This window comes from Bipolaris victoriae, assembly GCF_000527765.1.
Source record: "Bipolaris victoriae FI3 unplaced genomic scaffold scaffold_104, whole genome shotgun sequence".
NCBI lineage: Eukaryota > Fungi > Ascomycota > Dothideomycetes > Pleosporales > Pleosporaceae > Bipolaris > Bipolaris victoriae.
Genome location: NW_014575288.1, coordinates 50,978 through 77,293, shown reverse-complemented (window position 1 = coordinate 77,293; position 26,316 = coordinate 50,978). Strand labels below are relative to the sequence as shown.

The 26,316-nt window shown below is 49.5% G+C and overlaps 17 protein-coding genes across 17 annotated transcripts; 10 read left to right on the top strand and 7 right to left on the bottom strand.

The window, feature by feature from the left end:
* Window positions 1-470: 470 nt before the first annotated feature.
* On the bottom strand, window positions 471-868 carry COCVIDRAFT_109776 (hypothetical protein; the record flags this gene model as incomplete). The annotated part of the gene is made up of 3 exons (XM_014697190.1): window positions 471-516; window positions 573-598; window positions 656-868. 3 exons carry the CDS (start codon window positions 866-868, stop codon window positions 471-473), a joined length of 285 nt encoding a protein of 94 aa, XP_014552676.1.
* Window positions 869-2,277: 1,409 nt separating this feature from the next.
* On the top strand, window positions 2,278-3,546 carry COCVIDRAFT_19324 (hypothetical protein; the record flags this gene model as incomplete). The annotated part of the gene is made up of 2 exons (XM_014697155.1): window positions 2,278-2,800; window positions 2,846-3,546. 2 exons carry the CDS (start codon window positions 2,278-2,280, stop codon window positions 3,544-3,546), a joined length of 1,224 nt encoding a protein of 407 aa, XP_014552641.1.
* Window positions 3,547-3,898: 352 nt separating this feature from the next.
* COCVIDRAFT_19323 (hypothetical protein) lies at window positions 3,899-5,304 on the bottom strand (the record flags this gene model as incomplete). The annotated part of the gene is made up of 2 exons (XM_014697154.1): window positions 3,899-4,092; window positions 4,140-5,304. The coding sequence occupies 2 exons, from the start codon at window positions 5,302-5,304 to the stop codon at window positions 3,899-3,901; spliced, it is 1,359 nt and encodes a 452-aa protein (XP_014552640.1).
* A 60-nt stretch (window positions 5,305-5,364) lies between these two features.
* COCVIDRAFT_62751 (hypothetical protein) lies at window positions 5,365-5,694 on the bottom strand (the record flags this gene model as incomplete). The annotated part of the gene is made up of 1 exon (XM_014697189.1): window positions 5,365-5,694. A coding segment is annotated over one exon (330 nt), but the record flags the coding sequence as incomplete, so codon positions are not given.
* Window positions 5,695-6,081: 387 nt separating this feature from the next.
* COCVIDRAFT_19322 (hypothetical protein) lies at window positions 6,082-7,001 on the top strand (the record flags this gene model as incomplete). Its single annotated transcript, XM_014697153.1, has 2 exons — window positions 6,082-6,412; window positions 6,466-7,001. The coding sequence occupies 2 exons, from the start codon at window positions 6,082-6,084 to the stop codon at window positions 6,999-7,001; spliced, it is 867 nt and encodes a 288-aa protein (XP_014552639.1).
* A 978-nt stretch (window positions 7,002-7,979) lies between these two features.
* COCVIDRAFT_109734 (hypothetical protein) lies at window positions 7,980-9,433 on the top strand (the record flags this gene model as incomplete). Its single annotated transcript, XM_014697188.1, has 3 exons — window positions 7,980-8,330; window positions 8,387-8,513; window positions 8,568-9,433. 3 exons carry the CDS (start codon window positions 7,980-7,982, stop codon window positions 9,431-9,433), a joined length of 1,344 nt encoding a protein of 447 aa, XP_014552674.1.
* Window positions 9,434-11,579: 2,146 nt separating this feature from the next.
* COCVIDRAFT_19320 (hypothetical protein) lies at window positions 11,580-11,984 on the top strand (the record flags this gene model as incomplete). Its single annotated transcript, XM_014697152.1, has 1 exon — window positions 11,580-11,984. The coding sequence occupies one exon, from the start codon at window positions 11,580-11,582 to the stop codon at window positions 11,982-11,984; it is 405 nt and encodes a 134-aa protein (XP_014552638.1).
* A 1,436-nt stretch (window positions 11,985-13,420) lies between these two features.
* COCVIDRAFT_109771 (hypothetical protein) lies at window positions 13,421-13,711 on the top strand (the record flags this gene model as incomplete). Its single annotated transcript, XM_014697187.1, has 1 exon — window positions 13,421-13,711. A coding segment is annotated over one exon (291 nt), but the record flags the coding sequence as incomplete, so codon positions are not given.
* A 190-nt stretch (window positions 13,712-13,901) lies between these two features.
* On the bottom strand, window positions 13,902-14,756 carry COCVIDRAFT_109761 (hypothetical protein; the record flags this gene model as incomplete). The annotated part of the gene is made up of 3 exons (XM_014697186.1): window positions 13,902-14,334; window positions 14,432-14,532; window positions 14,592-14,756. The coding sequence occupies 3 exons, from the start codon at window positions 14,754-14,756 to the stop codon at window positions 13,902-13,904; spliced, it is 699 nt and encodes a 232-aa protein (XP_014552672.1).
* Window positions 14,757-14,957: 201 nt separating this feature from the next.
* On the top strand, window positions 14,958-16,073 carry COCVIDRAFT_109709 (hypothetical protein; the record flags this gene model as incomplete). The annotated part of the gene is made up of 3 exons (XM_014697185.1): window positions 14,958-15,750; window positions 15,817-15,922; window positions 15,971-16,073. 3 exons carry the CDS (start codon window positions 14,958-14,960, stop codon window positions 16,071-16,073), a joined length of 1,002 nt encoding a protein of 333 aa, XP_014552671.1.
* Window positions 16,074-16,090: 17 nt separating this feature from the next.
* On the bottom strand, window positions 16,091-17,844 carry COCVIDRAFT_109688 (hypothetical protein; the record flags this gene model as incomplete). The annotated part of the gene is made up of 3 exons (XM_014697184.1): window positions 16,091-16,250; window positions 16,321-17,437; window positions 17,487-17,844. The coding sequence occupies 3 exons, from the start codon at window positions 17,842-17,844 to the stop codon at window positions 16,091-16,093; spliced, it is 1,635 nt and encodes a 544-aa protein (XP_014552670.1).
* A 204-nt stretch (window positions 17,845-18,048) lies between these two features.
* Window positions 18,049-18,984, top strand: COCVIDRAFT_19316 (hypothetical protein; the record flags this gene model as incomplete). The annotated part of the gene is made up of 3 exons (XM_014697151.1): window positions 18,049-18,364; window positions 18,416-18,698; window positions 18,753-18,984. 3 exons carry the CDS (start codon window positions 18,049-18,051, stop codon window positions 18,982-18,984), a joined length of 831 nt encoding a protein of 276 aa, XP_014552637.1.
* A 981-nt stretch (window positions 18,985-19,965) lies between these two features.
* COCVIDRAFT_109740 (hypothetical protein) lies at window positions 19,966-20,214 on the top strand (the record flags this gene model as incomplete). The annotated part of the gene is made up of 1 exon (XM_014697183.1): window positions 19,966-20,214. One exon carries the CDS (start codon window positions 19,966-19,968, stop codon window positions 20,212-20,214), a length of 249 nt encoding a protein of 82 aa, XP_014552669.1.
* Window positions 20,215-20,774: 560 nt separating this feature from the next.
* COCVIDRAFT_19315 (hypothetical protein) lies at window positions 20,775-21,621 on the top strand (the record flags this gene model as incomplete). Its single annotated transcript, XM_014697150.1, has 5 exons — window positions 20,775-20,837; window positions 20,900-20,958; window positions 21,010-21,190; window positions 21,266-21,498; window positions 21,555-21,621. 5 exons carry the CDS (start codon window positions 20,775-20,777, stop codon window positions 21,619-21,621), a joined length of 603 nt encoding a protein of 200 aa, XP_014552636.1.
* Window positions 21,622-22,201: 580 nt separating this feature from the next.
* Window positions 22,202-23,820, top strand: COCVIDRAFT_109731 (hypothetical protein; the record flags this gene model as incomplete). Its single annotated transcript, XM_014697182.1, has 4 exons — window positions 22,202-22,280; window positions 22,339-22,391; window positions 22,457-23,713; window positions 23,776-23,820. The coding sequence occupies 4 exons, from the start codon at window positions 22,202-22,204 to the stop codon at window positions 23,818-23,820; spliced, it is 1,434 nt and encodes a 477-aa protein (XP_014552668.1).
* Window positions 23,821-24,114: 294 nt separating this feature from the next.
* COCVIDRAFT_109654 (hypothetical protein) lies at window positions 24,115-25,528 on the bottom strand (the record flags this gene model as incomplete). Its single annotated transcript, XM_014697181.1, has 3 exons — window positions 24,115-24,587; window positions 24,661-25,296; window positions 25,345-25,528. The coding sequence occupies 3 exons, from the start codon at window positions 25,526-25,528 to the stop codon at window positions 24,115-24,117; spliced, it is 1,293 nt and encodes a 430-aa protein (XP_014552667.1).
* A 321-nt stretch (window positions 25,529-25,849) lies between these two features.
* COCVIDRAFT_109715 (hypothetical protein) lies at window positions 25,850-26,291 on the bottom strand (the record flags this gene model as incomplete). The annotated part of the gene is made up of 3 exons (XM_014697180.1): window positions 25,850-25,912; window positions 25,963-26,134; window positions 26,185-26,291. 3 exons carry the CDS (start codon window positions 26,289-26,291, stop codon window positions 25,850-25,852), a joined length of 342 nt encoding a protein of 113 aa, XP_014552666.1.
* Between the last annotated feature and the right edge of the window lie 25 nt (window positions 26,292-26,316).

Below are 26,316 nucleotides of genomic sequence, written 5' to 3'. Positions count from 1 at the left end.
AGATTTTGGAGTTATTGTGCAGTCTTACAGGATGCGATACTCGCGGCCTTTTTAGTATGCTTCTGCTCCTTCTCCCTCTAACTTGGGAGGCTTGCTGTAACCCTCGCCTGGTGTATCAGATCCTTCACGCGTCTCACCTGCTCAGTCCCCCTCATTATTCTAGCTCTTTACTGTTGTAGCTACTTCTACTCCTCCTACTAGAGCCATAGGACATCGTGCGCCTCCTTTATTTTGGAAACCAGAATATCGCATTACCGTGATATTTCTCAGCCTGTTGTACTAGCAGAAGTCATGCTCGTTTCCTGTGCGTTCTCTCATTAACCAAGACGTCCTTCATTAATGCACATTGAACATAGCCCGAGTGGGAGTTGCTACTAAGCATTATACATCGTCTGACGTGGCTTCCATGGAAAGTGCTATTGGCTTGCGCAAATGGTTTTTATTTCTTATAAAGAGGCTCTAACTCCAACTCAAATATACCGGTCAAGGTTAAACTCTACATAAAATGATGGAGAACTTCATACAACGATAAAATTCCAGATGGACATATAGAACCTCTTTAATTGCAACACCCACAAGTAGCATCAACGATGCAACGCTGTTGTTCGGTCAGTGAAGTTACTAATCAAGGATACAGATCTTTGTATAAACATACTCCAAGAATCTTAGGACAGGTGCAAACAGGTTGTGCGGCTGGCGGAGCAGGAACAAGCCCTGGACCAACTTCATTGCCCGGACGCAACACTACTGTTTGACGAGCTTCAAGTGCACCTTGCACTTTGCTCAGATCGAATTGGTTGTTTGTTTCAGTTGGGGTGCTTATCACCAGCGCAGTGAAGGCCAAGGGTAGAGTAATGAAGAGCTTCATCTTGATATTGCGTAAAGTGTTGTGGAAGAGAGTTGTCGTGAACTGTTTGTGAATTGATGAGTGAAATGACAGATTGTTGACTATGTGGGCAAAGTGAGAGACATAAAGCACTTTATATAGAGATTTCGTATTGAGCATTGCCTCTTTTCAATGAGGCATTATCAGTCATAGCTATTATTGAACACGCATTACTCTACAAAGCCCTATGTAGAATACAGTAACATTTACAAGGGTAATGTTCCGTCGTATAAAATGGACGGCGGTAGTTGTAACACGGAGTCATAAGAAAAAACTCTCAATTTCTGCCTTAACCTAGAGAGATGCTAACTAGCCAAGCCACCTATCTTGCTGAAAATGTAAACCTGAAATGGCTACAAAACGAAGAATTAAAAGCAGGCCCCAGGCCGACAACAATTCGGCTATAAAAAGCTAATACACCTAAATACCCAACACTTGGCGTGTTGCGTAGGTTTCAGGTCTATGATTCTCTATCCAGATTCTTGCTAAAGTCTGCGGGCTCTATAACATCATGAAATGGATAATAAAATCTTTGTATTCTGATATCTTTGTTACATTAGTTGCACTATCCCATTCATGCTATCTTAGCGGGAGGTTAGGATAGTACCACTATGTCTTCCTGCTCTACTATTCAAGATGGCAAGCGTTGGCGGGATCGCATATCACGTGACCTCGAGCCCCTGCCTTCTTGTCTCTTGTCAAGAGAATCCTTCTTATTAGTTTTAACAAATAGTTGATCCGTACTAGAAACGAGCTCCTTTGTAGGCCAGTGGCCTCCTTAAGGAATTGACCCGCGTATCTACACATTGGCAAGGCCTTATGGAAAAAATCGAAATGGACTGCCTGATAGTTCACCAATACTAAATCATCAGGCCCCCACGGCTCAGCCTTCTCACAACACATCATTCACTCCACGCGGTTGCTATGTATTGCAATCACAAGCATAAGAACCTTTTACATGCTTATTTAAATAATTACTATTTTTTACAATCGGCCTCTTGCTGACATTGATCGCACTGGTAAACACGAAATTATGCACAGGATGTAATCTTGTTCAAACGCGAACAAACACCATTCGTGACAGACCAGTTATATAAATGCCCGTCCCGTCGTCAAGACCCATTTTGGAGACCCACGTGGGACACAAGGGGCCAAAGGGGACCGGACAAGAAATGAAGCTAACGTAGTAGTGCTTACTTCCGATTGAGTGCTAACGCGGATAGATTGGTTCGAGGAGGCCTTAACACTCCATTCTTAGGAAGCAAGACCCGAGGCACCTCTCGCCTTTGGAGAGTGAACATCAAAGAAGATCCCCTGTTATAAAAGAATGGGAACCCGATTCAAAACTGTAATTTTTGCAGCCAATGTTTTTGTAGCCCAGAAAACAGAGCATGTCAGACATGACAAACTTTTCGGATTTCCTCCGCGGAGTCTTACCGGCCAAAGACATCTCGAAGATCAACCCGATAGTGTATCTTCATGACCCTCTTCGAGCAGCTAAATCGAATGCAGGAACGTTTCTTCGTCGCACATCTCGACACTTCCCTACCTCAAAAGAGCAAAACACCAATGATAAATCATATTGGGTTACTTTCACACCAATTGAAGCAGAAAGACACTTTCCTTATCTCTCAGGTATCACACCTGCCTATGAAAACGTGTTTTGGAGACAGATGTTAGATGTGGTGAATGAGCTGCTCGATCTAATTCAAAGTGACAAAAGTGATCTAGATTCGCCACTACGTGATGGCACAACACTGCGGCATGTTTGCATGAGTACAGGCGTTAGGCATGACGCGCATATGACTGGGGTGTATTTCGCGAAAGCAAATGCGATGATGTACCCATTCTGTGAGGATCCTAGGCGCTTGGAGCTGATCAACGTGCTCATGATCATGTTATGGGTTTTCGATGGTAAGTCTCTATGTAATCATACGGCGTCAGACCTGACCAGAGCAGACAAATGCGAAAAGGGCACCAGAGAAGAAACTGCGGGCGTATTACATGAATGGAGAATGCGCCTTGCAAGCGCGGATCGAGGGTGTATCGAAAGCTCGCCACTGCAAACGTATCTCGACAAAACGATTGCGGCAATCTACGAATACAATCGTGTTACAGGTAGTACAGCAGGAAGAGAGATGCACCACGCCGCTCTAAACATAGAATACTGGCTGAAGCCGCCGGCAAATTGCGAAAACCACGGCGAGTATCTCGCCTATCGCCACCGAAACGTCGGTGCATTGTTTGTCTGGTCATGTGTAAAGTTCAGTTTGGATCTCAAAGTGGACACGTCGGCTCTGCGTATCGCGGAATGGCTTGGGTGGGCTAGTATGCATCTGGGAATGACTAACGATTTGTACTCGTGGGTAAAAGAAGCAAAAGAGCAAAGCGAAAAGCAGGGACCAGCAAACGCAATTCTTCATCTTCAACAGCTCTTGTCTTTGGATGAGCGCCAGGCCGTTGAGATGCTATACAGTATGATCCTACAGAAGGAAGCATTGATGTACGAACAGCTGCTGAGTTGGAAAAATGAGTGCTCTTTTGACGACGACATGTGGGCGTTCTTGAGGGGAGTATGGGCCACGCTTGCAGGGCATGTATTGTACAGTACGACGTGTGCTAGATATGCTGGAGAGCAGGGCAAAGTTTCATCGGAATAAGGCTCAACAACTTGTTGATAGAGACATTGATGCTGAATTCCGCAATGGGCTAAAGCTTATTCGGGCACAATGAGAACTCTGGTGCCTTTCAGATGTTGTTAGTATTAGACTTTGATGTCATCGTTTCAGGATACGTTCAACCACATTCGTTGCGGTATATTACATGTAACATGGACAGCCAATTTACACACAAGAAGAGGATATGGTGGCAAGGAAGTAAAATATAATGTATCGTTAGCTTTCCCAGGTCTTCTTTCCGGCCAGTTGCTTCTAGAGAAATATGACTATCCAGCGCGTTTCTCTACAAGCCTTGAATGGAATGTTGAGACTTTCTTGAAGACTGAAATTCGTTTTATGGTGCATGATTTCGTAATAGGGAAGATCTGTACTCTTCGAAAGCCCTCCTCCTATCTTGTTCACTATGATCAAAAGCTGCCTTTGCGTCACCGGTTAGCAGTGAAGCTACCCGACTTGATTCTTCTCTGCGAGAGTTTTCTTGCTGTTCCGCTTCGTTCAGCTGTGCTTCGAGGTTTGGGCGAGGTAATCCTGTGTCCAGTCAGCACACTATCTTCAAACCAGGATATCGCACGCACCATCGGATCTTGTCTGTCTCGAACTGGTGACAATGATTTTAGCATTGCTGCGTATCTTGCTCGACAGGGCAATGCGACATATCTTGAAGGTTTCAATGTCTCTTTTCGTTTGTATGGTTATATGTTGGGTGTGATGAGTATAGACTTGTAAAGATTCAATCGACTTTGCTCCAATGAGTGCGTCAACGGTAATTCCATCCAGTATATAGAATGTCGTGTTTATGACGCGCTGAACAGGTGTATCATCTCGATTTGTGTTTTGCGCGCTCAGTGGTTGAACATTGATTTCACCATCGATCAAATCCCCTGTCCCTCTTTCATTGTCTGCAAACTCATCTGCATCGGCATCTTCCTTGAGTTTAATCAGCCGCGCGGATGAGCCAAGCGATAACTGAGCAACAAACTTTCCACGTGCTATCTTAGTTCTCCCGTTAGCAAATACGACTTCCTGCAAAGTATTTTCCCACTTGAATTTGCGCTTCGTCGCATAAGCGAGGGAAATAACATCAACGTCAGAACCGCTGTCGGGAAGTGCTGCTATTGCCTCTCCGTCTATGCAGCATGTCAACCGTCGATTTATAGCACCCATGGTACAAATCTTGAGCGTTCCCGGTGTTTTGAGCGACATTTGGACAAGACGGTTGCGGAACATTGTGAAAGTTGCTGTCTTGTCAAGAAAGGAAGCAGATATTATGAGGTCTTCAATCAAAGAAGGTAGCACAAGAAATGTGCAACGCATTTTCCAATCGAAAGAGAACGTCCTCGCGAATCTGCAGCTCGCATGAACAAGGGCTGTAGGTATTACCGCACTACCATCCAGAAAGATAAGCTCCGTCTTCTCGGCTACACTCCATTCCAGTCTCATTCCTAGGTGAAGTGCCAGTCCCAGGGACATCACATTATGATCCGAGCCACTATCAGGCACAGCCATGACGGTTACGGAGCCTAGGTTCCCCTCAAATGTCATTGGTAAACCGTACATCAGATTTGACTTCTTAAACAGCTTGTAATGTGGCTTCTGACTTTGTAGTGAATAGGCGGTTGTTTCCGGTGGTAGGGAAGGATCGTGCAAGTCATCCCTAGATTTTGTCTTGCCTCCATTTTCTCGAGAGTTTCCAGTGAGTTCTAGACCTACCTCTTGAGAAAGTTCAGAATTCAGCGCCATGGAGGGTGTGGGTATATTGCGCGCACTATTTGATGAAGGGCTTTTCATTCCCCAATCATCGATAGCCAGATGCCTCCTTTCACTTTCACGGTTCAGCTCGCAGATTTGATTATCCAGTGTTCTGACATGCTCTGTTTCTTTGTCGATCGACGCGCGGAGTTTTGGCCCCTCTTTTTCCCATCGAGCAATGCACTCTAGTGCACTTGTTCGTTCCCTCATCTTCTTCACTATCTTCTGACATAGTTTGCATTGATCCTTGACAGAAACGGTACGCATTACAAGCTTCATGCCGCAAGTCTCGTCGATTCGATATTCTTTAGCGCATTGCTGTCGGAAATGCCCCCATTTCCAGTGGCCACAATCGAATCGATATTGATCGTAAAAACACATCTTGGATTTTGTATCTGATGATGCAAAAGGAGTGTAATTCTCAGAATTGATAGGCCATGAAAAAAGAGATGATAATGAGATTGCAGTGTAGGGTGAGAAGGAGGATTGAGAGCGTCAATCTCGCGAAGAAAATACCCGGGTCTTGCGTGTCTTTTCCTAGCGTATGCTCAATGCAGCGACACTGCATTCAATAACTTGAAGGACCAATCAGGTATCCCAACCATGATCAAAATGACTGAGTGGCTGCAGATAAGATGTGCATAGCCTTGCAGCATGCAGTTCTAAATTACAAGACAGACCGAGGCTGAATGCCAAGAGATCCGGTGAGAAAACTCTCTCCAATCAGTATCAGTTGCATAAAGATACAAGCTGCAATATTGTATCGACATGGACATCGAAAAAGGGACGACCGACCAGTCTTTCCTCTCAGGGTATCCTTCACTGGCAGCTTTCATTGCCAGTGATCGCGATCAGACAACAACAATCTTCAAGAGGTTCAACCGTTTAGCCGCACGACACTTGTTACATCTTCAGAGTCAGCTTGCCGAGTTGCAAGCCGAACAAGATGCGCTCGACCGCAAAGATGCCTTGGGTCCTCTAGAAGTAAAGCAGTACTCACGTAACTGGGCTGAGTTCACAGCAGCAGCCGTCAACGATCCTCATCAGAAGAGACGGAAGGAGCTGAGTGATGAGATAGGTCAAACACTCAAAGAGTATCGTAAGTAAATAGAATGAATGCTGTAGCAATTTTGAACTAATACATTGTGAAAGGAGAGGCTCTGCTATACGAAAGCCAGTTGGCATCGCTTCCCAGACCGCCAAAACGAACACTTGAGGCATTTCGTTTCAAGTTCTTCAATTATGGAAGCGGAAAGCCATATCCGACTCTGGGTGCACATAGTAGGGCGTTGTTCGACGACGATGACGACCTGGTAGTGTTGAAAGTACAAGACCGCGATCGGCTGACTGCGTTTCTGCAAGATCACTGCTCAAGGATTTTCAAAGTGGAGAAAGATAGAGATGGCATTCTATATTCATCGGATCAGCGGATAGCTCGGACTGTGACTATTCTGTGTACCTTGAACGCTGCTGCGCTGCTTGTAGGGGCTATAGTAACGCTCTACGCGATATCCTCCGAGAAATCAAAGTTGGGTGTTATTGCTCTCTTTACTGCCCTTTTTGCAGCCAATGTAGGAATTTTGACAAATTCAAGAAGATCGGAGGTTTTTGCTGCGACAGCTGGGTACGCTGCAGTGCTAGTTGTCTTCGTCAGTGGGAATATCGGTACTCAGGAAACAGGGAGATGATCAGTACTACATGTATGTAAACCCAATATGTTGAAGTGATCATGAGTTATTTGTGTTGTGAACAAAGATTCAGTATTCAATGATTAGATTTTCTCCGATTTCAGTCCATGATATACGTAGGTGCCGCCTGTTTAGGCCCAGTGCCTTGGTGTAAGTATTCATACACTGGCGCAGCTGTCGTTTATCACCACACAAATAACCCTATACACTACAACTTTTTCTTTGATACTCTTATCGCATGTCTATAGCTTGCAAGCTGTTATGCAGTAGTAGAAGTCTCGGGGTATAATCTAGCCCGAAGTGCCGAAATTTTGGCCGGATTACTTGCCCAAGCCGTAGGGTGCACAGATGTCTGATCTGTGCAATGAACGTTCGATCACAAGCACGTGGGCTCCAATCTAATCGTCGTTTCATTAAAAGGAAAAATACATCCTAATGATTGCTATTCTTTATTTTAGGTTTACAGGCGATGAATCCTTCGCAATAAGCAAATCTATGAAGATTGGCAACCTTGAGTATTGTCCGCTATCTAAACATCCATGGAAACTTCCAGTGAATTGAACAATTTGAAAAATTCCTCGGTCAAATCCAACACACCATCGCACAAATCAAGCGATACGCTGTTACACGGGATATCCCCAGAACGACTCTTGCATGGTCCGGATTTTAACCACCAGAAATCAAGCAAAGATGAAGGAAAATTCGATCAGCAATTGTCTCATGAAGAGCCCAAGGGACTCATACCGCCCAAAGACAACAGAAAAGCATCTCAGATATTGGAAGAAAAGCCCGCAATTCCTGTAAAGGATCCCAACTTAGTATGTGTCGGCTTCAGCATCCCCGAAATACAACATCTACTAAGCACAATATAGGTGACATGGGATTCTGCTAATGATCCGAAAAACCCAAAGAACTGTAAAAACAACTACTTCGTCACATTAGCATGAACTTTTGTGTACTAATTCTTCCTTAGGGTCCATGAAACGAAAATGGACCGCGTTGACCATTGTGGCCTGCTTTACTATAGTATCGCCTATTACTTCTTCCATGATTGCCCCCGCTCTTAGCCATATAAGCGCTGATTTCCGGATCAAAAGTGCAGTGCAATCGCAACTCACGCTGTCTATCTTCGTCCTTGCACAAGCCATCGGCCCACTGTGTCTTGGGCCACTTTCGGAGACCTATGGACGAACAATTGTGCTACAGTTCTCTAATTTATTCTTTGTTGTTTGGAATCTGGGATGCGGTTTTGCTCAGACTCCAGCACAACTGATGGTGTGTCGTTTCTTTAGCGGTCTAGGCGGATCCGCACCGCTAGCCATCGGTGGGGTAAGTGTGATTCCTGAGGAGTTTCCCCGCAGCATGAATGTCTAACCAGGTTTTAGGGTATGTTAAGCGATTGCTTCCTTCCTGAACAGCGTGGACGAGCAGTATCAATATATTCGCTGGGGCCACTGCTCGGACCAGCCATTGGACCTATTCTTGGTGGCTTCATCTCCCAGAACACTTCATGTCAGTCTCTGCGTAGATTTGATTCAATTGATTCACGTATGCTTATGGACTCAGGGCGATGGTGTTTCCACGCAACAACAATCTTCGCCGCATTGGTGCAATTTTGTGGATTTTTCTTCCTCCAAGAAACCTATGCGCCTAGGCTTCTCGAGTTGAAGCGAGATCAGCTACGCAAAGAAACTGGTAACCAAGAACTTCACACTGTATTCGACAATTGTGATCGCACTGTTGTAACAGTGATCCAAACGGCGTTGAAGAGGCCATTCAAGCTGCTAGGCACGCAACCCATAGTCCAAGTACTAGCATGCTACACGGCCTATCTCTTCGGGCTGATGTACCTCATGCTTTCCACCTTCCCCATCTTATGGGTTGATCGTTATGGCATGTCTATCAGCTCCGGATCTTTGAACTATCTCTCCATAGGTATTGGATTCTTTGTCGGTACACAACTTACTTCACCTCTTATCGACGCGCTGTATTGCCGTCTGAAGTTCCGCAATAACGGCATCGCAAGGCCTGAATTTCGCGTCCCTATGTTGATACCTGCATCGCTTTTGATCCCTGTAGGTCTCTTCTGGTACGGATGGAGCGCGCAAGCCCGCATGCATTGGATCATGCCTAATTTTGGCGCTGCGATCTTTTCTGCGGGCATGGTGATGGCGTTTCAATGTGTCAATGGATATTTAATTGACTCTTACACGCGGTATGCAGCGAGTGCCATTGCTGCAGCGACAGTCTTAAGGAGTCTGGCCGGATTTGGCTTCCCGTTATTCGCACCAGCTATGTATAAGTCGCTAGAATTTGGATGGGGGAACAGTGTACTTGGCTTCATTGCAATAGGACTAGGTGTCCCGGCGCCATTTATGCTGTGGAAGTTTGGTGAGAAGCTGAGAAGTTTGAGTAGATTTGCGGCCGGCTAGGTATTCATCGTTATTGAGGAACGTCGCGGTTCTATCGCTACACAGCACTTTTCATCATTGCAACAAGTACGTGTGTTCATACGAGAAAAGTTGCGAGAAGGGCTGAATACATTTAAGCTCTCAAAACTATTGTCACAATTCATCTTCGATGGGCAGATATACCCTTCAAAGACTGTTTAGCAACACCTAGCCTTGTGTAATGACATTGACCACCGATGATTCAAATATTTTTCACTAGCTGCTGCTGGACATGTTTGAAGACTGTAACCCAAGAGACCAATGCTCTTCACCCAATAGTGCAAAGGAGATATCCAATTGCGGCTCCGCCGAGAGCGATCAAGATTCACTACCCGCCTTGATAATTCACTTTTAGTGGATGATTTAAAAGGTTACGGCTTGATCTCAATAACGATGGTATTGTTCACATTCTTGATTATGTGTTGGAACGAGCACTTAGATAAGGGAAAGCACCACAGGCTAACACGATGAACCTTTCCTGGGTAAGGATAGGATACTTAGACAAGGTAAATTCAGGGACAATGTTTTAGCTGATGATACAGTGATGAATTAGAGATGTCTTCATTCTAAACATTCGTAGCTATAGCTGTAATGGAGAGCAGGACAGAGACTGGGGGAACCTAAGTTATACTTGACTAAGAATCAGCTCTATTGAATAATTCTGAACTTCAATTGAGCATCTAACGAAGTAGAATTCATTCATTGTCTCCAGTAGTTTGCGACGTCAAGAATGTGTTAGAGTTTCGAAGTTGCACTTGCGGATATACATCTAATATCTAATAAAATCAACTGCAACGCATAAAGTAACAGATGATTATAGGTTTTCAGTACGCAAGCCCATTTTATTGAAGTGAATGATACTTGTTGATCCTGGGACTCATGAAAAGATATGGGTACCTGCGCGTGCCCAAAAGCTTGTCACGTGGGTGCTCTCTTTTTGCATCGTGTCATCTTCCTAACCATCACAATGAATGCTCTGTACGTTGGCAAGGGTAGTACTCTCAGGCACATTTTATTCAAGATCGCCGTGAGCATGTATGTTTGGCGATGAGACGTTGGGCTCACAAATTTGTGGGATCACGTGATGGTCATCAAATCTACCGCACTTCCACCCCACACCTCCACATGAATCACAGCTCATTCTTTTCGCAACCCCAGGGTCCGACAACTCATCATCTCAAAATCATGTAGGGATTGATTGGTAATTTGGGGAGCCAATTCGGATGAAGGGAGGGAAAAAGCGATCGAGAAAGAGGAGGTAGCTGATCCAGTGCATGTAAAATGTGGGAAGCAACGGCATGACAAAAAGCTCGTATTTTCAATTGAATGGAGGCAAATTATATCACTTCAGTAACAGGGTTTCACGAATCGTTGCTCCGCTCCCATATTGTTCCAGGCCAAATTCTCTATCGGTAGAGGAACAAACGGAGAGCAAAGATGGCCATCACTGATCCTGCCAAACTCCAGGCCAGATACAAGTAGCAGCACGACAAGCGATAGCGCCATGAGAGCATGCAATAGCACAGCCATTTACTCATCAAACAAGAAAGGCCATTCGCCCATGACCTATAGATTCACAAAGGCCAGCAGCAAGAAGCGGACCGGCTCAAGGACGCTGACGACATTTAGCTTCTTATCATTGTTACAGGGCATGCGAAGCTGCTCGCAGGAGAAAGGTTGTTAGAGGTAGGCTCCTCAGAAAATCCAATATGCCACTTGGACATAGCCGGCAGTTGCGGTGGTACAAAGTATCGGGACCGGCATCCAGGCCTACAATGTGATGTTGAGGGCTGCATTTGCATATCTTTCCCCGAGGAAACAAGCTTCAAATCCCTACAGAAGTGTTCGTCAAGCGATGAGATCTGTCGACATTGGGAACGCGTGGCATCGCACTTTGGACTGGGCGGCCAATCTTCGACACGTGTACTCGGTGTGACATGCAACGATGGCCGGCGTTGGTGGGCAGTTTGAATGTGCAAGAAGCACGGTAACAGCGAGGAAATGGCCGTCTTTACCCCGTTTCTGGTTCCGACTGGAACCCTCTTCGCATCACCGAGAATGCCTAATGTCGATGGCTTCGACGAGCTACGCGTGAACATCCCCGTCTTTCACACGGCGCGCTGAGACTATGACTGCACTGGCGGCTCACAGACAGACGCTACTCTCTCAAAGCTCAACGGCAAGTGAGTCGGCATCATGGGTACGGCGGCAACAGCTGTCCAAGTCGTGCCATAAGTTGCATGCTGGGCCGAATCCTTGTACGTATTCCAGCGCACACCCTCGTATTGCGCGTCGCCAGCAGGCCATAGATGACGACAAGTGGGTGAGCGAGGTCGCAAAAGGCCCTGTCTGGCAGCTTGCTCGCCAACTCAGCTTCGATACTCTCTTTAACGGTGAAGAATACTCGGCAGACCATCCCGATCTGGTCGCCGATGGCTGGACTAAGATGGCGCGCGGCTTTTTGGGCTTCATCGCGGGGCCGCGTCACGTTACACTCAAAAGATGTAAAAGAGCGCGCGCATACTCTATATGAGTTATAAACGCCGCTGGCGGAGCACACGTGGGCACGGGTACGAGAGGCCGTAGTGGAGGATGCAGCCACGGTGGAGCAACCAAGTACGTACAACCGTTTTGCCTCATGTGGTGTAAGAGACCCACCTTTCAGGATGAGTACCTGCCTACTTTCAACCAGCCGCATGTCACGCTCGTGAACACGGATAGCAAGGGCATCGAGCGGTGTACATCGTGGGGGGTAATCGCTAAGGGGGTGGAGTACGAGCTTAACGTGCTGGTTCTTGCCACGGGCTTCCTGCTGGCATTAGGGGGAAACATAGCGCCTGCTGAGCTCTTTGGCATACCTATTGCGGGCCGTAGCGGCCGCCATCTCAAAGACAAATATGGGTATTCTGCGTGGGATCGCTACGAATGGCCTCTCTCCCCAGCCTTCTCTATCCTGGTCTCGGTGGCGGACCGGGCTCACTAAATCTCACTATCATATTTGACTTGAAATCCAAGTACATGGCCAATATCTTAAAAGAGGCCGTGGATCGGCTTCCAGATCCTACACAGCTTGTGGCCAAGCCGACTAGAGAAGTAGAGGATGCTTGGATAGATGAAGGGACAGTCGAGCGGTGTAGTACTCGGTCTTGTTCGCTTGCACACCGAGCTACTTCAACCACAAGGGCGACGCGTTGGTATGTCATAGGGGTACATCAACGGGCTTACTACCGTGCAGATTTCACCTACAGGGTATCAGCGAAATGTAAGCATCGTGACTTTTTATAGCTACTTCTTCCAATGTTACTTGCTATACGGAAGTATCTTAGCAACTTGCAATTACCATACTATAAGTTAATACTTGACAATGATGGAATTGTACTTTCCTGGAACTTTACTACACTCTGAAGAATTGGTCACGTGCCTTGGACATATTCTATTTAGATAACAACTTATTATGTTTCTACAATACCTTATCTTACTAAAGATATCAACCAGCAACTTGACCTCCGCCATAGTACTTAGATTCAAAGTCGACCCTATGTGGTAGTGTAACCGCGACCCGTACCCACCAGTTAGCCTGCGGACCCCCGAACCTCCCCGCATCCACCACACTTTCTGTGCGCGCCACAACCTTAGTCCGCACCTTTGTTTACCCCCACCCTTCCTTTTCCTTCTGCGCAAAGCAACCCAATCAAGCACACCAAAAGCGACCGAAGAAGAAAAAAATGTCAGACGAAGATCTCGAGCAAATCAGGCGCGCGCGCCTCCAGCAGTTGCAGCAGCAGCAAGGCGGGGCCCGCGGTTCAGGCTCAGAGCAAGAGTCGCGACAGTAAATACCCCTCTACTCCACCCCCCAATATCCAATCAATATATACTAACTTTTACACCCCACAGACAACAAGAAGGTACATCCTCCCTTGCCCCCACCAACAACCCAACCTCTTACTAACTAACCCCACCACGCACACAGCGGACCAACGCTCCTCAATTCTATCTCAAATCCTCCTCCCCGAAGCCGCAGACCGCCTCGGCCGCATCCGACTCGTCAAAGAATCGCGCGCCACAGACATTGAGAACCGGCTTATTATGCTGGCGCGGACGGGCCAGCTGCGCTCCAAAGTGACGGAGGAGCAGCTCAAGGAGATTCTGGGGGCTGTGGCGGAGCAGCAGGAGAAGGAGGAGCAGAAGATTGTTGTGGAGAGGAGGGGGGGAGGCTGGGATGATGATGATGAGTTGGAGGAGCTTATGAAGGAGGTTTAGCTTGGGATGGTGGAGGTGGAGAGGGGGGGTGCATTGGAATGGCGTTTTATTTTTTTTATCTTCCTGGGAAGTACGGTAGCTTCGGTTTAGCACGGGTACAGAGGTTTGAAGTGGCAATAGGAGGATTGTGTGCAAATGTAATTTTCTATGAGTTTGAATTGAATTAGTTGATTGAGCAGAGAAAAGATATCTAGAGCTTCTTGATTTGCTTTCTGACACGTCCGATTTCAATCTCCTGCATTCGCATATCTCGGGCTAGTGTGGCTAGCTGTGGAATCGGGGCCTCGACTGCGTTTACGAATGCAGATTGTGCTGTTCGAAGAGCAGGTGGAACGAGAATGCCGAACCATTTCAGTGGATCATTGGATTTCTTCGTAGTCTTTGTTTTTTCTTTAGTCTCTTCTGATGCCGGGCTTGATTCTTCCGTCTTTGATGTCGTTTTTGGCTCTTCTTCCTGCTTGGATTCTGGTGCTGTTGGTGTAACATGTTCTGAGTCGTCCTTTGATTCTTGGGCATCTTCCTTTTTGGACGCATCACCAGAAGCATCTACGTTCTCATCTGAAGGATCAGATTTGTGGACGGAAAAGTGTGGGACGTCACTTGTTTGCCCCTCCGAGACGCGACTTTTGGTTGTTAGTATAATCCATGTATTTCAAGGACATACACTATCTGGGATTGCATGATATGAATCCTAGACATTGGGTTTTTGGAAGAACATACACTTTTCGTATAGCCTGCATGCGTTCATCGTAGCAGTCCTGTCCATATCGAATTGCAGAAGACGAGTTGTGAAAGTTTGCTTGAGCAAGGGACATGTAGCCCTACATTCTACGTTAATCTCCTTCACTTTTCAAGGCAGTATTCTGTAGAATGAACATACATTAGATAGTTGCTTTAAAAGTTGCTGCGTCACCTGCTGATACTCGTGCAATGTGTGCAGATAGCGCTCGAGCAGGTCATCCAAATGATCCAGCAAATCATCTTTATCTCGTTTCGCTACTGCTTCATCCGCCCGGGGAACAGGCATATCCTGGGTTTCCGCCATGATGTTGAAACTTCAGTGTCGTGGTTCTTGGAAAACGAATGAAGCCTGGGTAGTCGTGGAGATTGTTGACATGGGGAAGTGTGGAGCGGGGACCTATGCCGCATTGAGAGCTCGGATGTCCGACTGTACTAATTCAATCGCATCTCAACTTTCCCCATCATCGAGGTTTACGCCTCTTCCCCCACCACCACCGACGCCAAAATGTCGAAACCAAACCCCTTTTTAAATCTCTTCAGGAGATACTACTCGCAAAGGATAATCCCCCTCACACGAACCACCCGCCCAATACAATCCAGCCCGCAATGCCTCCGCGCACGCCTCCACCCGCAATTCCTCCTCTTCCGCACCCAAAAGCGCAATGTAGGCGGCGGCCCCGGCCTCGACCCAAACTTCGTCTCTATCCTTGATCGGCCGGCGAAAATGGCGCGCGCAGGCAAACAACACGGACCAGGCCTCATCATCCTCGCCATCATACCCATAACCGCCTTCGTGCTCGGGTGCTGGCAGGTGCAACGGCTGGGCTGGAAAACAGATCTAATAGCGCGATTTGAAGATCGATTGACGTTCCCGCCGCTGGAACTGCCGCTGCGAATCGACCCGGAGGCCATCAAGGATTTCGACTATAGAAAGGTGTATGCGACGGGCGTGCTAAGACATGACCAGGAAATGCTGATTGGGCCGCGCATGCTGGATGGCGAGGAGGGGTACACGGTTGTTACGCCGTTGGAGCGCAGGGATGCGAGGGGCAATGTGCACAAGATACTAGCGTGTAGGGGGTGGATTAAGAAGGAAGCGAGTCCGCAGTGGTTTCGTAAGAAGAACGGGGCGCTGCCAGAGGGAGAGGTTACGATTGAGGGGTTGCTGAGGGTGCCGCCAAAGGGAAACATGTTTACACCGAAGAATGAGCCAGAGAAGGGGAAATGGTTTTTTCCGAGTGTGGAGGAAATGGCAGAGTATAGCGGTAGTCAGCCAGTCTGGGTGGAGGAGACAATGAGTAAGTGCGCCTCTTGAAAACTTGTTCAAATGATTGCTATTGGGGGTATCTAACTATTCACCACAGCGCCGGATTTGCTCACAAATTATGAGCGCGAACCAAAGGGCGTACCCATTGGTAGGCCGCCAACCGTAAATCTGCGCAACAATCATACACAGTACATCTTCACATGGTGCGTATCCCATTTCCATATACATGCACCAATGCTTACGTGAAACAGGTACGCATTGAGTCTTGCGACATCCGTAATGTTCTGGATGGTCGTCAAGAAGCCCATGTCAGGCACCCAGCGACGGGTACGACAGAGCGTGGACTGGTCATAAGGCATGACTAGGCCGCCTCAATCTTCTTCATCATCTTCTTGTACAGGTTCTGGCCGCTTGCGCTTTTGGCTTTTAAGCTTGACCGGGGGCTGCATGCGCAGCTGCTGGACCAGTTCCCGAGGGAGCATCTTTTGTGCAAGCGAAAACGATGTACTGCTGTCGGTCGTTTTGCGGGTTCTTGTGAGGGTTAGCAATTTGGACGAGCATATTTGTACAAAACTGTACAGCAGACTAGATGTAACAATACCTCTTCATAAGTGCGATGACGTCGCTCTCTTCAATCATCCTCCGTCCGCCGTGCTGTGCATAGGCTGCGAGATCAATGCTGATTTGCTCGAAAAAGTCGTTGGTTGTATGGACAAGGGCGTCAAGAGTGTCCTTGCTGAGGTGAGCTTTGCTTCCTTGTGACTTCATGAAACTGAGAGCAAGTTTCTTGACTGGTGCCGCGGGGAACGAAGGAAAGCCGATACCGTGCTCTGAAACCATGTATTCCTTGGCCTTCCGCACCCCCTTTAACTGTTCCGCGGAAGGTCGCTCGGGTGAGTGTGTCTGGAGACTCCGGTCGATTGCTGATTCCTCTTCTCGGTAGGCTGCAAGCTCGGCATCATCATCTACGGGAGGGTCGGATTCCCATCCTAGATTGTCTTGATCCAAGGTAAGATATTCGTCCTCCAAAGCCGCAGTTGGGTCTTGATCCTCGTCGTATTGTATTTCTGTGTCGTCTGGGAGCTCCACAGGCTCGCTATCTGGTACATTGTCTTCCTGAACTTCTTGCTCTTCTGGTAAAGGTTGCCGGGGTGGCGCACGCATACGATCGGGTATCATGAAGCGGAAAGTGGGCTCCTCTGTGTCATCGTCTCCCTCGCCAAATATGCCCAGGTTGGCATCGCTAGTGCGCCCGTCTCTTCGGCCAGTCAGTGCCTGTATAGTTGTATCGTCTCCGTCTAGATCTTCCTCGATATTTTGGTCAAACAGCCCATCTGTGCGTCGGTTGATGAAAGTCCCATCTACTTCAAACTCTTCCTCTACCGCGCCGAGTTCACTCAAATCTCCAAATCTTTCGCTTTGCCTCCCCCCGTACATCAAGCGCGGATCTTCACTAATGGCTCGCCTTCCAAACTCGAGGGATTGCACAGTCCCACCATCCACATCATCCGGTAGGTCTGGTAGTAGCGATTGCCGTGGCGGGGCGCTATGGAAACTGTCGTCATCGTCGTCATACATGTTCTCCAGTGGCATGGAAAGTCGCGGGGCAGCCATTGGTGGGCCATCTTCAACATCTGGCAGGTCCAAGGCAGAGTGTCGTGGGCGTTGGGGCAGGACCTGCGGGGAAGGCTCGACTGGACGACTGGTACGAGCAAGCGCTACATAATCACTTAGCTGAGTTGAAGGGATTTGGTTTCAAAGAATTACCTCTACTCAGATCACGTAGTAGATCACGCGGTGTTTCCCTCTGGATACGCCCACTCCTTCTCCGGTTGTTGCCCGGTGTCCGAGCTGCATTGGCTCTTTCCCTTAGGGCCCGTATCGCATGCGGCGTGGTCGGCGCAATGCGCCGTGAAGTAAGAGGACGAGTGGCCGGTCCGCCTCTAGGTGTTCGTCCAGTTCCCGGTGTCCTTATGAGTGGTGTTCTTCGGCTTCCTGGGGTGGGGCCAGCGCTAATGGCACGGCGGAAGGGGGTTATGGGTTGTAGAGTGGCATTGTTGCTCGGCGTGTCCTGAACTTGGGCATCTGGTGAGAAGCGGTGCTTCTTGCGCGCAGATTCTGCCATTGCGGCGGCACCATCCGAGGTTGCGTCGTGGGAGCGTGGGATGGTGGATAGACGTCAGGGAAACGCGTCGCTTGAGCGCGACCTTGCGGCGCGTAGCGGCGCTAGTCCGGTATTGGTTAGGCTATCGATAACCTTAATCCTCGCTGTAACTTTTTCTGTTGCACGAACTTGGTCGCGCTCTTCACACAAAACACAGTCCCCGCCATGTCAGATTCTGAAGGAGGTATACCCCTCATTGAGGCGCAGTTTGACGTTGACGCTTCTTCCAAAAAGAGGAAAAGAGAAGCCGAGCCTGAGGCAACCAAGGACGACAAGAAAGCTGCCAAAAAAGCCAAGCGAAAGGAAAAGAAGAAGCAGAGAGCAAAGGCGATAGATGAAGATGATTTGGACCAGCAGTTGGGAGTGAACCACGCTTTCGAGCGCATGGATGGCCAGCTACTAGCAGACTACGTCAACGCGCGAACACGACTATATGGACAAGATTTGAGCAGTGTAGAGCTCGAGGACAAGTTCATTTCCGGTAGGTGTGGAAAATGCATAGTTTGGTCAGGACTGTATTGACACGATGCAGCACGCACAGTACAAGATAGCACGAGCTGGAGCGAACCACGAACGACGGATAATCTACCAGCCTTTCTCAAGAAGCAGGCGGGTGCGCTACAACCGACGCCTTCCAAGCCGCCCGGAGCACCACACACGATTGTGGTGACTTTGTCTGGGATTCGAGCGGCCGATGTCTGCCGGACTCTGAAGGCGGGACTGCCCAAACAAGGAGTTCAAAAGCCGAATGTCGCAAAGCTATTTGCAAAGCACCTCAAACTGGCGGATCAGGTATCGCAGTTGAAGAAGAGCAAGTAGGTGGGACCATGGTTGGCAATTTGGAATAGTCAAGCTAATTTGTTGGGTAGAATCGACTACGGAGTTGGAACGCCTGATCGACTGGTGGCATTGCTTGAGGATGGGGCACTTTCCACGGCCAACCTGAAGCGAGTGGTGGTGGATGTGTCTTATATTGACCAAAAGAAGCGTGGGATTCTGGACATGAAGGAGCTGCATGAGGCGCTGATGAAGCTGCTGCTGCGGAAGGAGCTGGTGGGGGAAGACAAGCAGGGAGGCGATGGACTGTTTCTTTTCTACTAATGGAAGTGGGAATTCGATGTTGAACTCTTGATACCCAATGAATGCTGGGCGCGTGTACATGGATAGATAACGTTGAAGACCAAGACTACGGTTCGCAGCCGTGCACGCGGCATGGCGACAGTGCAGCGAGGCTTGTTTTTTTCTTGCATGACGTTGATATATGTCTTTGGAGTGATTTGGAGGGCGTGCATAGATATGTGAGCGAGGACAAGAGGGGCAAGTGTGTCGTGGGGCGAAATCAGAAACAAGCAGTCGAGGACAGGGCCGGAATGCAGGAGGAACGTCTCGAGACGGTGGCTAAAACCAGGCCTCTGTGGCCACACGTGCATGGTTACGAGTCGAAGCCGGGGGCGCGGGTGCGATGGAGGTGCTAATGCGATGTTCGCACGGTGTTTAGGTTCAGAGGGCAAATCAGAGAGCAGCACGGGCGCACTGGCAAGCACAAATATGCGGCGACTGGCGAATCACAGGGCAGACAGGCGGCGATTATGGTTGACATGTGCATGCCCCCCATGGCACACCACCAAGACATGAGTGGCGAGGAGGACCTGACGTGAGATTTGGTGTGGTGATAGTAGTAGTAGTGGTAGTAGTAGTAGTAGTGGCGGTGGTGGTGCCATGGATGTAGAGGGAAAGTGCATCGAGGGCGGATGGCATGAGAAAGGCGTGTGTGTCGGGCGCGGAGGATTGTGCCCTAGCATCTTAGCATGGCCGTGGTATGGCTTAGTCGGCCGGCTTGCACGTGACTGGGCGTTTTGTGTGCAGAAGCAGGAACAACAACACCAACACCACGGCCAGCCAGCATGTGCAATATCAACGAGTCTCTGGTCCGACACGCGCCTCCGGCCTCCGGGCTTGGTGGAGGCTCCAGGGACGGAGTGCATGCGTCCATGTGTGGATGTCTGCATTCTGCATGCCACACTGCATGGGGCACTCGTCTTGCGGGTAATCGAGGACAGGCCGGCTCATCCACAGGGGTGCATGTCCAAGTCCAGCGCCGGGCAGCGTGCATCTGCATCGGGTGGGACCTTGGTCGAGCCGTGCGCCCTGCCTATCGGACGCGGTAGAGGCGTGGTGAGCCTGCTGTGTCGCAAATGGGTTTCAAGAGGATACGCGCCTGCTGCCCTTTTGGCCCACGACGCCGCCGCTCCTACGCCGCAAATCTACGCTATTACACCGGCACACGCCTCTTCTCTCTCACTGTCTGCCTCTCTCCCCCCTTTGCCATAAGCCCACACATCGCCACTACTAAACCTGCCATCATCACCACTCCCACTAACCGCCTGCCGCCCTGCACACCCTCAGCTGCGCAATTGCCGCTATTCCACGACTCGGACCCCGCCCGCCAGTGTCCCCGTCAGTGGCCCGCGCTGCTTCGACTCGCGCAGCCTGCATTTGCATTCGCCCATCCACTCCAGTCCAGCTTTCTCAAGCTTGCTTGCTCGCTTCTTGACCCGCCGCCGCCAAGCGATAAAACGCCCCCCTCCCCCCTACGCTGCAGGTAGTAGCTTCCGCCAGAACCAGAAGCTACCCACACGTTGTCGACCTGTCCCAACGGTGCGTCCTTCTCTCTTCCACACCACACTACACTACACCACACACCCATATACTCTCCCACCCTCATAGTCTGCGCCTCACGACACCGCCTGACCCATCTTCTTGCAGGGTCTCTGAGCTCCGCCCTTCGCTTCTCCATCTCCCGAGCCCGCCCCATTGCCTCCGCCGAGCAGGGTCGTAACCAACTCTAATCAGACGACGCTGCACCTGCACCTGCACCTGCAACCCACACCATGGCTGCACCTGCAACCCAATCCCTCAAGTGCGTCGTCACAGGCGACGGTGCTGTTGGCAAAGTAAGAAACTCTGCCCCCTTCGTCGTCCATCGCTGAGGCCGCATGCTGATTGCCTGTCCCAGACATGTCTTCTCATCTCGTACACGACCAACGCCTTCCCCGGCGAGTACATTCCTACAGTGTACGTTTGCCCTCCGCCCTCCTCCACGCTTCCATGAGCTAACCCGCCTAGTTTTGATAATTATTCTGCAAATGTCATGGTGGATGGAAAGCCAATAAGCTTGGGACTGTGGGATACCGCCGGACAGGAGGATTACGACAGGCTGCGGCCGCTCTCCTACCCTCAGACCGACGTCTTCCTCATCTGCTTCTCCATCGTCAGCCCTCCCTCATTCGACAACGTAAAGGCAAAGGTAAGGCACAGCTGACTCCATCATCAAAATTTATCATTATCCCAGCTGTCGCGCTTGTTGCTAACTTGACGTCAGTGGTACCCCGAAATTGACCATCACGCGCCTGGCGTACCAATCATCCTCGTCGGCACAAAGCTTGATTTGCGGGACGACGAGGCCACAAAGGAGTCGCTAAGGCAGAAGAAGATGGCGCCCATCCAATATGAGCAGGCCGTCATGGTCGCAAAGGAAATCAAGGCGCAAAAGTACCTGGAATGCTCTGCGCTCACACAGCGCAACCTCAAGAGTGTTTTTGACGAGGCGATCCGGTGCGTTTTTACCCCATCCCCTTGCCCACGCCTCACCGCTAACTTTTTTTCCCTAGTGCCGTCCTCAGTCCCCGTGCCCCACCGTCGGCGGCAAAGAACAAGAAGAAGTGCACCATTCTATAAAGAGGCGGAGTGGAGCGTCAAGCCGAGACATGTTTTGGCGTAATTGCACAAAGATCAGAAGATTGAATATGCTCGTAGATCATCTCTACAACTTACTTGAGGATTAACGTATGGGAGTGATATCATCTGGATACCAAACACAGGAGACAGGGTGGACATCGCTTTTGGAGACGTCACTGGCGAACAAGGAGGCGACCGACATGCCGGCATATGCGTCCATCTGCACGAATAGCATTTGCTTCGCAGCATCTTTTAATACGCTGCAGTTGAATATCAGGAGTCTAGCATTGGCTTTTTCTGCTGCATTACTCTTCTTGGGCGTGGAGGATTCACAGGAACTGGGTTTAGCATTTCCAGTAGATCAGTTTATTGCATGAGCTTTCCTTTTTTGAACTTTGCCAAAAATATTTCTACAGAAGCCTGTTTTGTGATGAATCATGTGAAGACATGTACGCGACCGTTTGGCCTCGGTACCGGCCATGTTGGAGGTTGGAGGCGCAGGCACACATCCTTGTTCCAGCGCGCTTCCCCTAGCTTTCCCCGCAAACACCCGCCCCTCTGCCTACACCCTCTTGCAATCATGTTCCATGAAGGAACTTTACAGAGCGGTATTGCCCTTGCCATCAAGGAACAAAAGCTCGTCGCTTGCTTTGTGCGAGGTATTTGAGGAAACTCTGTCCACTCGGGATGTGGAGATCACACTAACCACCTGAACAGACGACGGAGCCACGAGCAAGGAATGGGAAGAAGAGTGGCTGACCAGTGGATGGGTAAGTTGCCTGGCTTGGGTATTTCCCGGCGTACTCTGACATGCACGTGTTGACCACTTGCCCAGCTTTCCAGCCTCCTCGCTCAAAAGGCTGTTGTCTTGCGACTTGAAGCAGGCTCCACCGAGGCTGGATTCCTCGCCGCCTTCTCCGATCTCTCAGAGATTCCCACCTTTGTCGTTATACACAACGGGCAACTTCAAATACAACTCAAGAGTCACGTCACCAAGGATGAGTTTATCAACTCCATCAGACGAGTGCTCGGAGCCAACCCCATTCCGGGTTCCAATACAGCACCAACGTCACCACCACAGGCCGGTACCCTAGACTCATCCAGTAGTTACAACACTGCAGCCGCTGAGGACGATTTGTACGGGCCCGAAGAACCCTACACACCCACACAAGCTGAACCCGCAGCTGCGCCCCCACCGTCAGCGAACGCAAAAGGCAAGCAAAGGATGGCATCAGCGTCGACATCGAAATCCACTTCGTCTGCGTCTACAAACAAAGCACAGCAAGAAGCTCGCGATGCCTTACGGAAGAAGAAGAAAGAAGAAGCAGAGGAATTGGCACGTGTAAAGGCACGAATAGAGGCAGACAAGGCAGCAAGAAGGGCAGAAGCAGAAGCAAGAAAAGCAGAACGGGAGAAGGAGCGAAACAAGGAAGCTCAAACATCGCCTCCACCGCACACAACAACATCGTCTTCAAGGGGGTCACGGGCAAAGCACGTCAATTTGAATGTGCGGTTATTCGACGGGCGCACGATACGCTCGACATTTCCACGCGAAGCCACACTGCAGGAAGAAGTGAGGAAATGGATAGATTTGGAGTTTTCTAAGCTCTCTCAAGACGATGCAAACATCAACCACAAGCAGCTTCCTCCTTACTACTTTCGCCACATCCTTGCACCTCAGCCAAGCCGCGAGCTCTCGGCGGGTGACGAAAGTCAATCATTAGGCGACATTGACCTTGCACCCAGCGCGACTCTAGTCCTTGTTCCAGTAAAAGGATACACAGAGGCGTACTCGGGGGCAGAAGGCGGCGTCGTAGGAGCCGCTACGGGCCTTGTAGGTGGCGCATTTGGGCTGCTGGCCTCGACAGTCGGCTTTGTGAGCAACACAATTGGTTCTGCTATAGGGTACGGCTCGCAAGGTGCATCATCGTCATCTTCGCAACAGCAACACCGGCCTGGTGGTGGTCACACCGTGGGTTCTAGAACTAGCCAGGAACCTCAGCACGATACTCCCAATAATCCAGGCTTTCGAGTACGCACACTGGCTGATCAAAGGGGCAGAGAGCCCCAGCAGTTTTACAACGGGAATCAGGTATGTCTTTTATCTCAATGATGAGACTTTGTGAACGCAAGCTAATATGTGTATTTGTACAGTTGAGTACAGAGCATAGGCCCGAAGACAACGATAAGCGGGACTGAACTCCACGATGTCTGATTATGCAAAGTTATGATTATTGATTCGTAATGCTCAAATACGTCCTTCTTCTCTCAAGCATCACGGGGGATTTTTACGAATTCGAATACTTTTTTTTCATTACACAAATAAGCACCATAACCTTTCACAGTGAGCAAAGATCAGATAAAGCAAAACCACTCATGTACAGAAATGAAGTAAATGGCCTGCATGACCAATTCACTATACCTAAGCACCCTCCATCCACATCCCATATTTGCAAACAAAAGAAAAGATCCATCCCATCCTTACTTGGTCTCTCACTCCATCAATCCCGCCGCCTTGAGTAACTCACTATCCACCATCGTCCCCGCAAAAGCCACCTGCGGCCCTTCAACCTGTGGCTTCCAACCACGACCCTCACTCATCTTCTCACCCAAAACCGCACCTCGGTTTCTTGCCTCTTCAAAGAAAGCTAGCACCGCATCTTGCACCGCAGCATCAATAAACACATCTTCCCCCAGCGCACCATCACCGCCCGCGAACGTAGGACACGGGACTTGAGTGCCAGAAGCCCGTCCTACCTCTATCTCATCGTTTTCCCCGACAGCGTGACCGTGGTGCAGTTTGGGCATATCAGTGCAGTGCAGCGGGTTAGTCGTGGCATCGTTGAATCGCCACTGGCGCGCGCGCTGATGCAGGAAAGTGCGGAGGCCTGCATGTGTGATTTGCGAGGCGTCGAGGGTGCAGTGGAGGAGGGCTATGGCCGTGATACGGGGGCTGTATTTTTCAACTGACACATGACAATTGTTAATATGAGAAAGGGGGGGGGGGGGGATAATCGGGGTGTGTGTGTGTTTACTTACAATCTTCGGCGAGGATGGAGAGGAGGGCCTCGGTGCTATTTTCTATTCCGATGATGCAGAGTTCGGCGTCGGCGGCGATGCGAGATGGGTTGTACAGGAGCTCGTCGAAGATGGTTTTGATGTGGTCTTTTGGGGTGAGGTGGCCCGCGAGGGAGTTGGAAGAGTGGATGCGGATCATGTCGTGGGCGATGGATTTGCGTGGCATGGCGGACCAGCTGCGGAGAGTCATGGCTTGCTTGTGTTTGTGGGAGTAGAGGAGTTGGGATGTGTTTAGGATGAGCAGGCTGGGTGCGGTGCTTTTGTCTTCGAGCTCGTAGTTGTCTTTGAAGATGGTGGCGGTTTGTTCGTCAGTGTTGTTTGCACAGGAGCGCTTGATCATCTGCTTGGCGAAGTTGATGACAGATCCGCCGTTGATACCGAGGTCTCGAGATAGTTGTGAGTATGATAAGATGCCTAGGTCTTGTTGAGTGTCGTTGATGAGTACAATGATTTGCTTGCGTGTCTTTAGCGTCTCAGGATCAGGAGCAAGGATAGGTATGCTCGGTCCGTTGGGCTTCTCTAGAGTGTACTGTGGAAGATAGATGCGGTTGATTCCCAGGCGAGATAGTCGTGCTTCGACTTCCCTTCGCTGGCAAGCTGTGGTATGTCAGATATACTCCAAGTCATGTCTGCCATCGAACTTACCGTGCATAGCCTCACAGCGGAGCTCGTTGACACGCTCGTTGTTGGTGGCATTGTAGGTATGAGCCTTATCTGGTGCATCGATCATGCGTATATGACCTGTGTCGTTGATAAAGAAGCCAAGTTGCTTGAGGTCGGCAGGGAACGACGGATCCGCCTTCATGGTGTTTTCTACACGCCGAAACATGTTGATACTGCTTCTTGGCAATAGATGAGATTGCAGATGAGTTGGAGCGATCTGAGGAGGAACAGGATAGCTGAACTGTTGGAAAGGCCTTACTGTTGGTGGCCTGTAGCGGTTTGTATCTGCTAAATACGGCAAGAGCAAACAGTGAAATGAGCAACCCGACTAGCACGTGAGGTGAGAAAGAGAGAGAGAGAGCAATCAGTTACGTGCCGACTTTGAACCAGAAAACCATTTTCATAGCCCGGGTGCCTTATACGCAAGTACACCACCCAATGTCCGATTGCCTTGTCATAATATTATACATGTTCCCACACATCCTCTCTACCAGCTTGCTTTCTTCACACCTGGTAGATTCCCCGCGAGCGCATTGACACGGAATTGATACTGCCGAAATGTTAACTTGAGGCCTAACGTTGACTGCACCGTCTACGTACCCTTCCGAGCCTAAAGTCACTGAAAACACCACGGCCTTTGCCTCCCATTATACATCGGTTCTTGATCTGTGTGAAGCGTGTGTAGCAGTGCATTTCCGACAATTGAAGCTGGGCCTGCGCGCGGACTCGTTGCGGGAGCGTAGTATTGCGGATTATGTAGCGGAGTGCTTGTCTATACTGCCATCAGTCGTGGAAGATATTTGGAGAGGTGGTTATGCGCACCGCTCTGGCTCATTCTCAGAGTACACCTTGCGCTTCGTGTGGTCACGAATGTTGCGGATCTTCGTAAAACAGCCAATGTCGAGCTTGGCCGCGCGGAATTGAGACATGACGGCGGTGGGTGGTCTTGTCGTC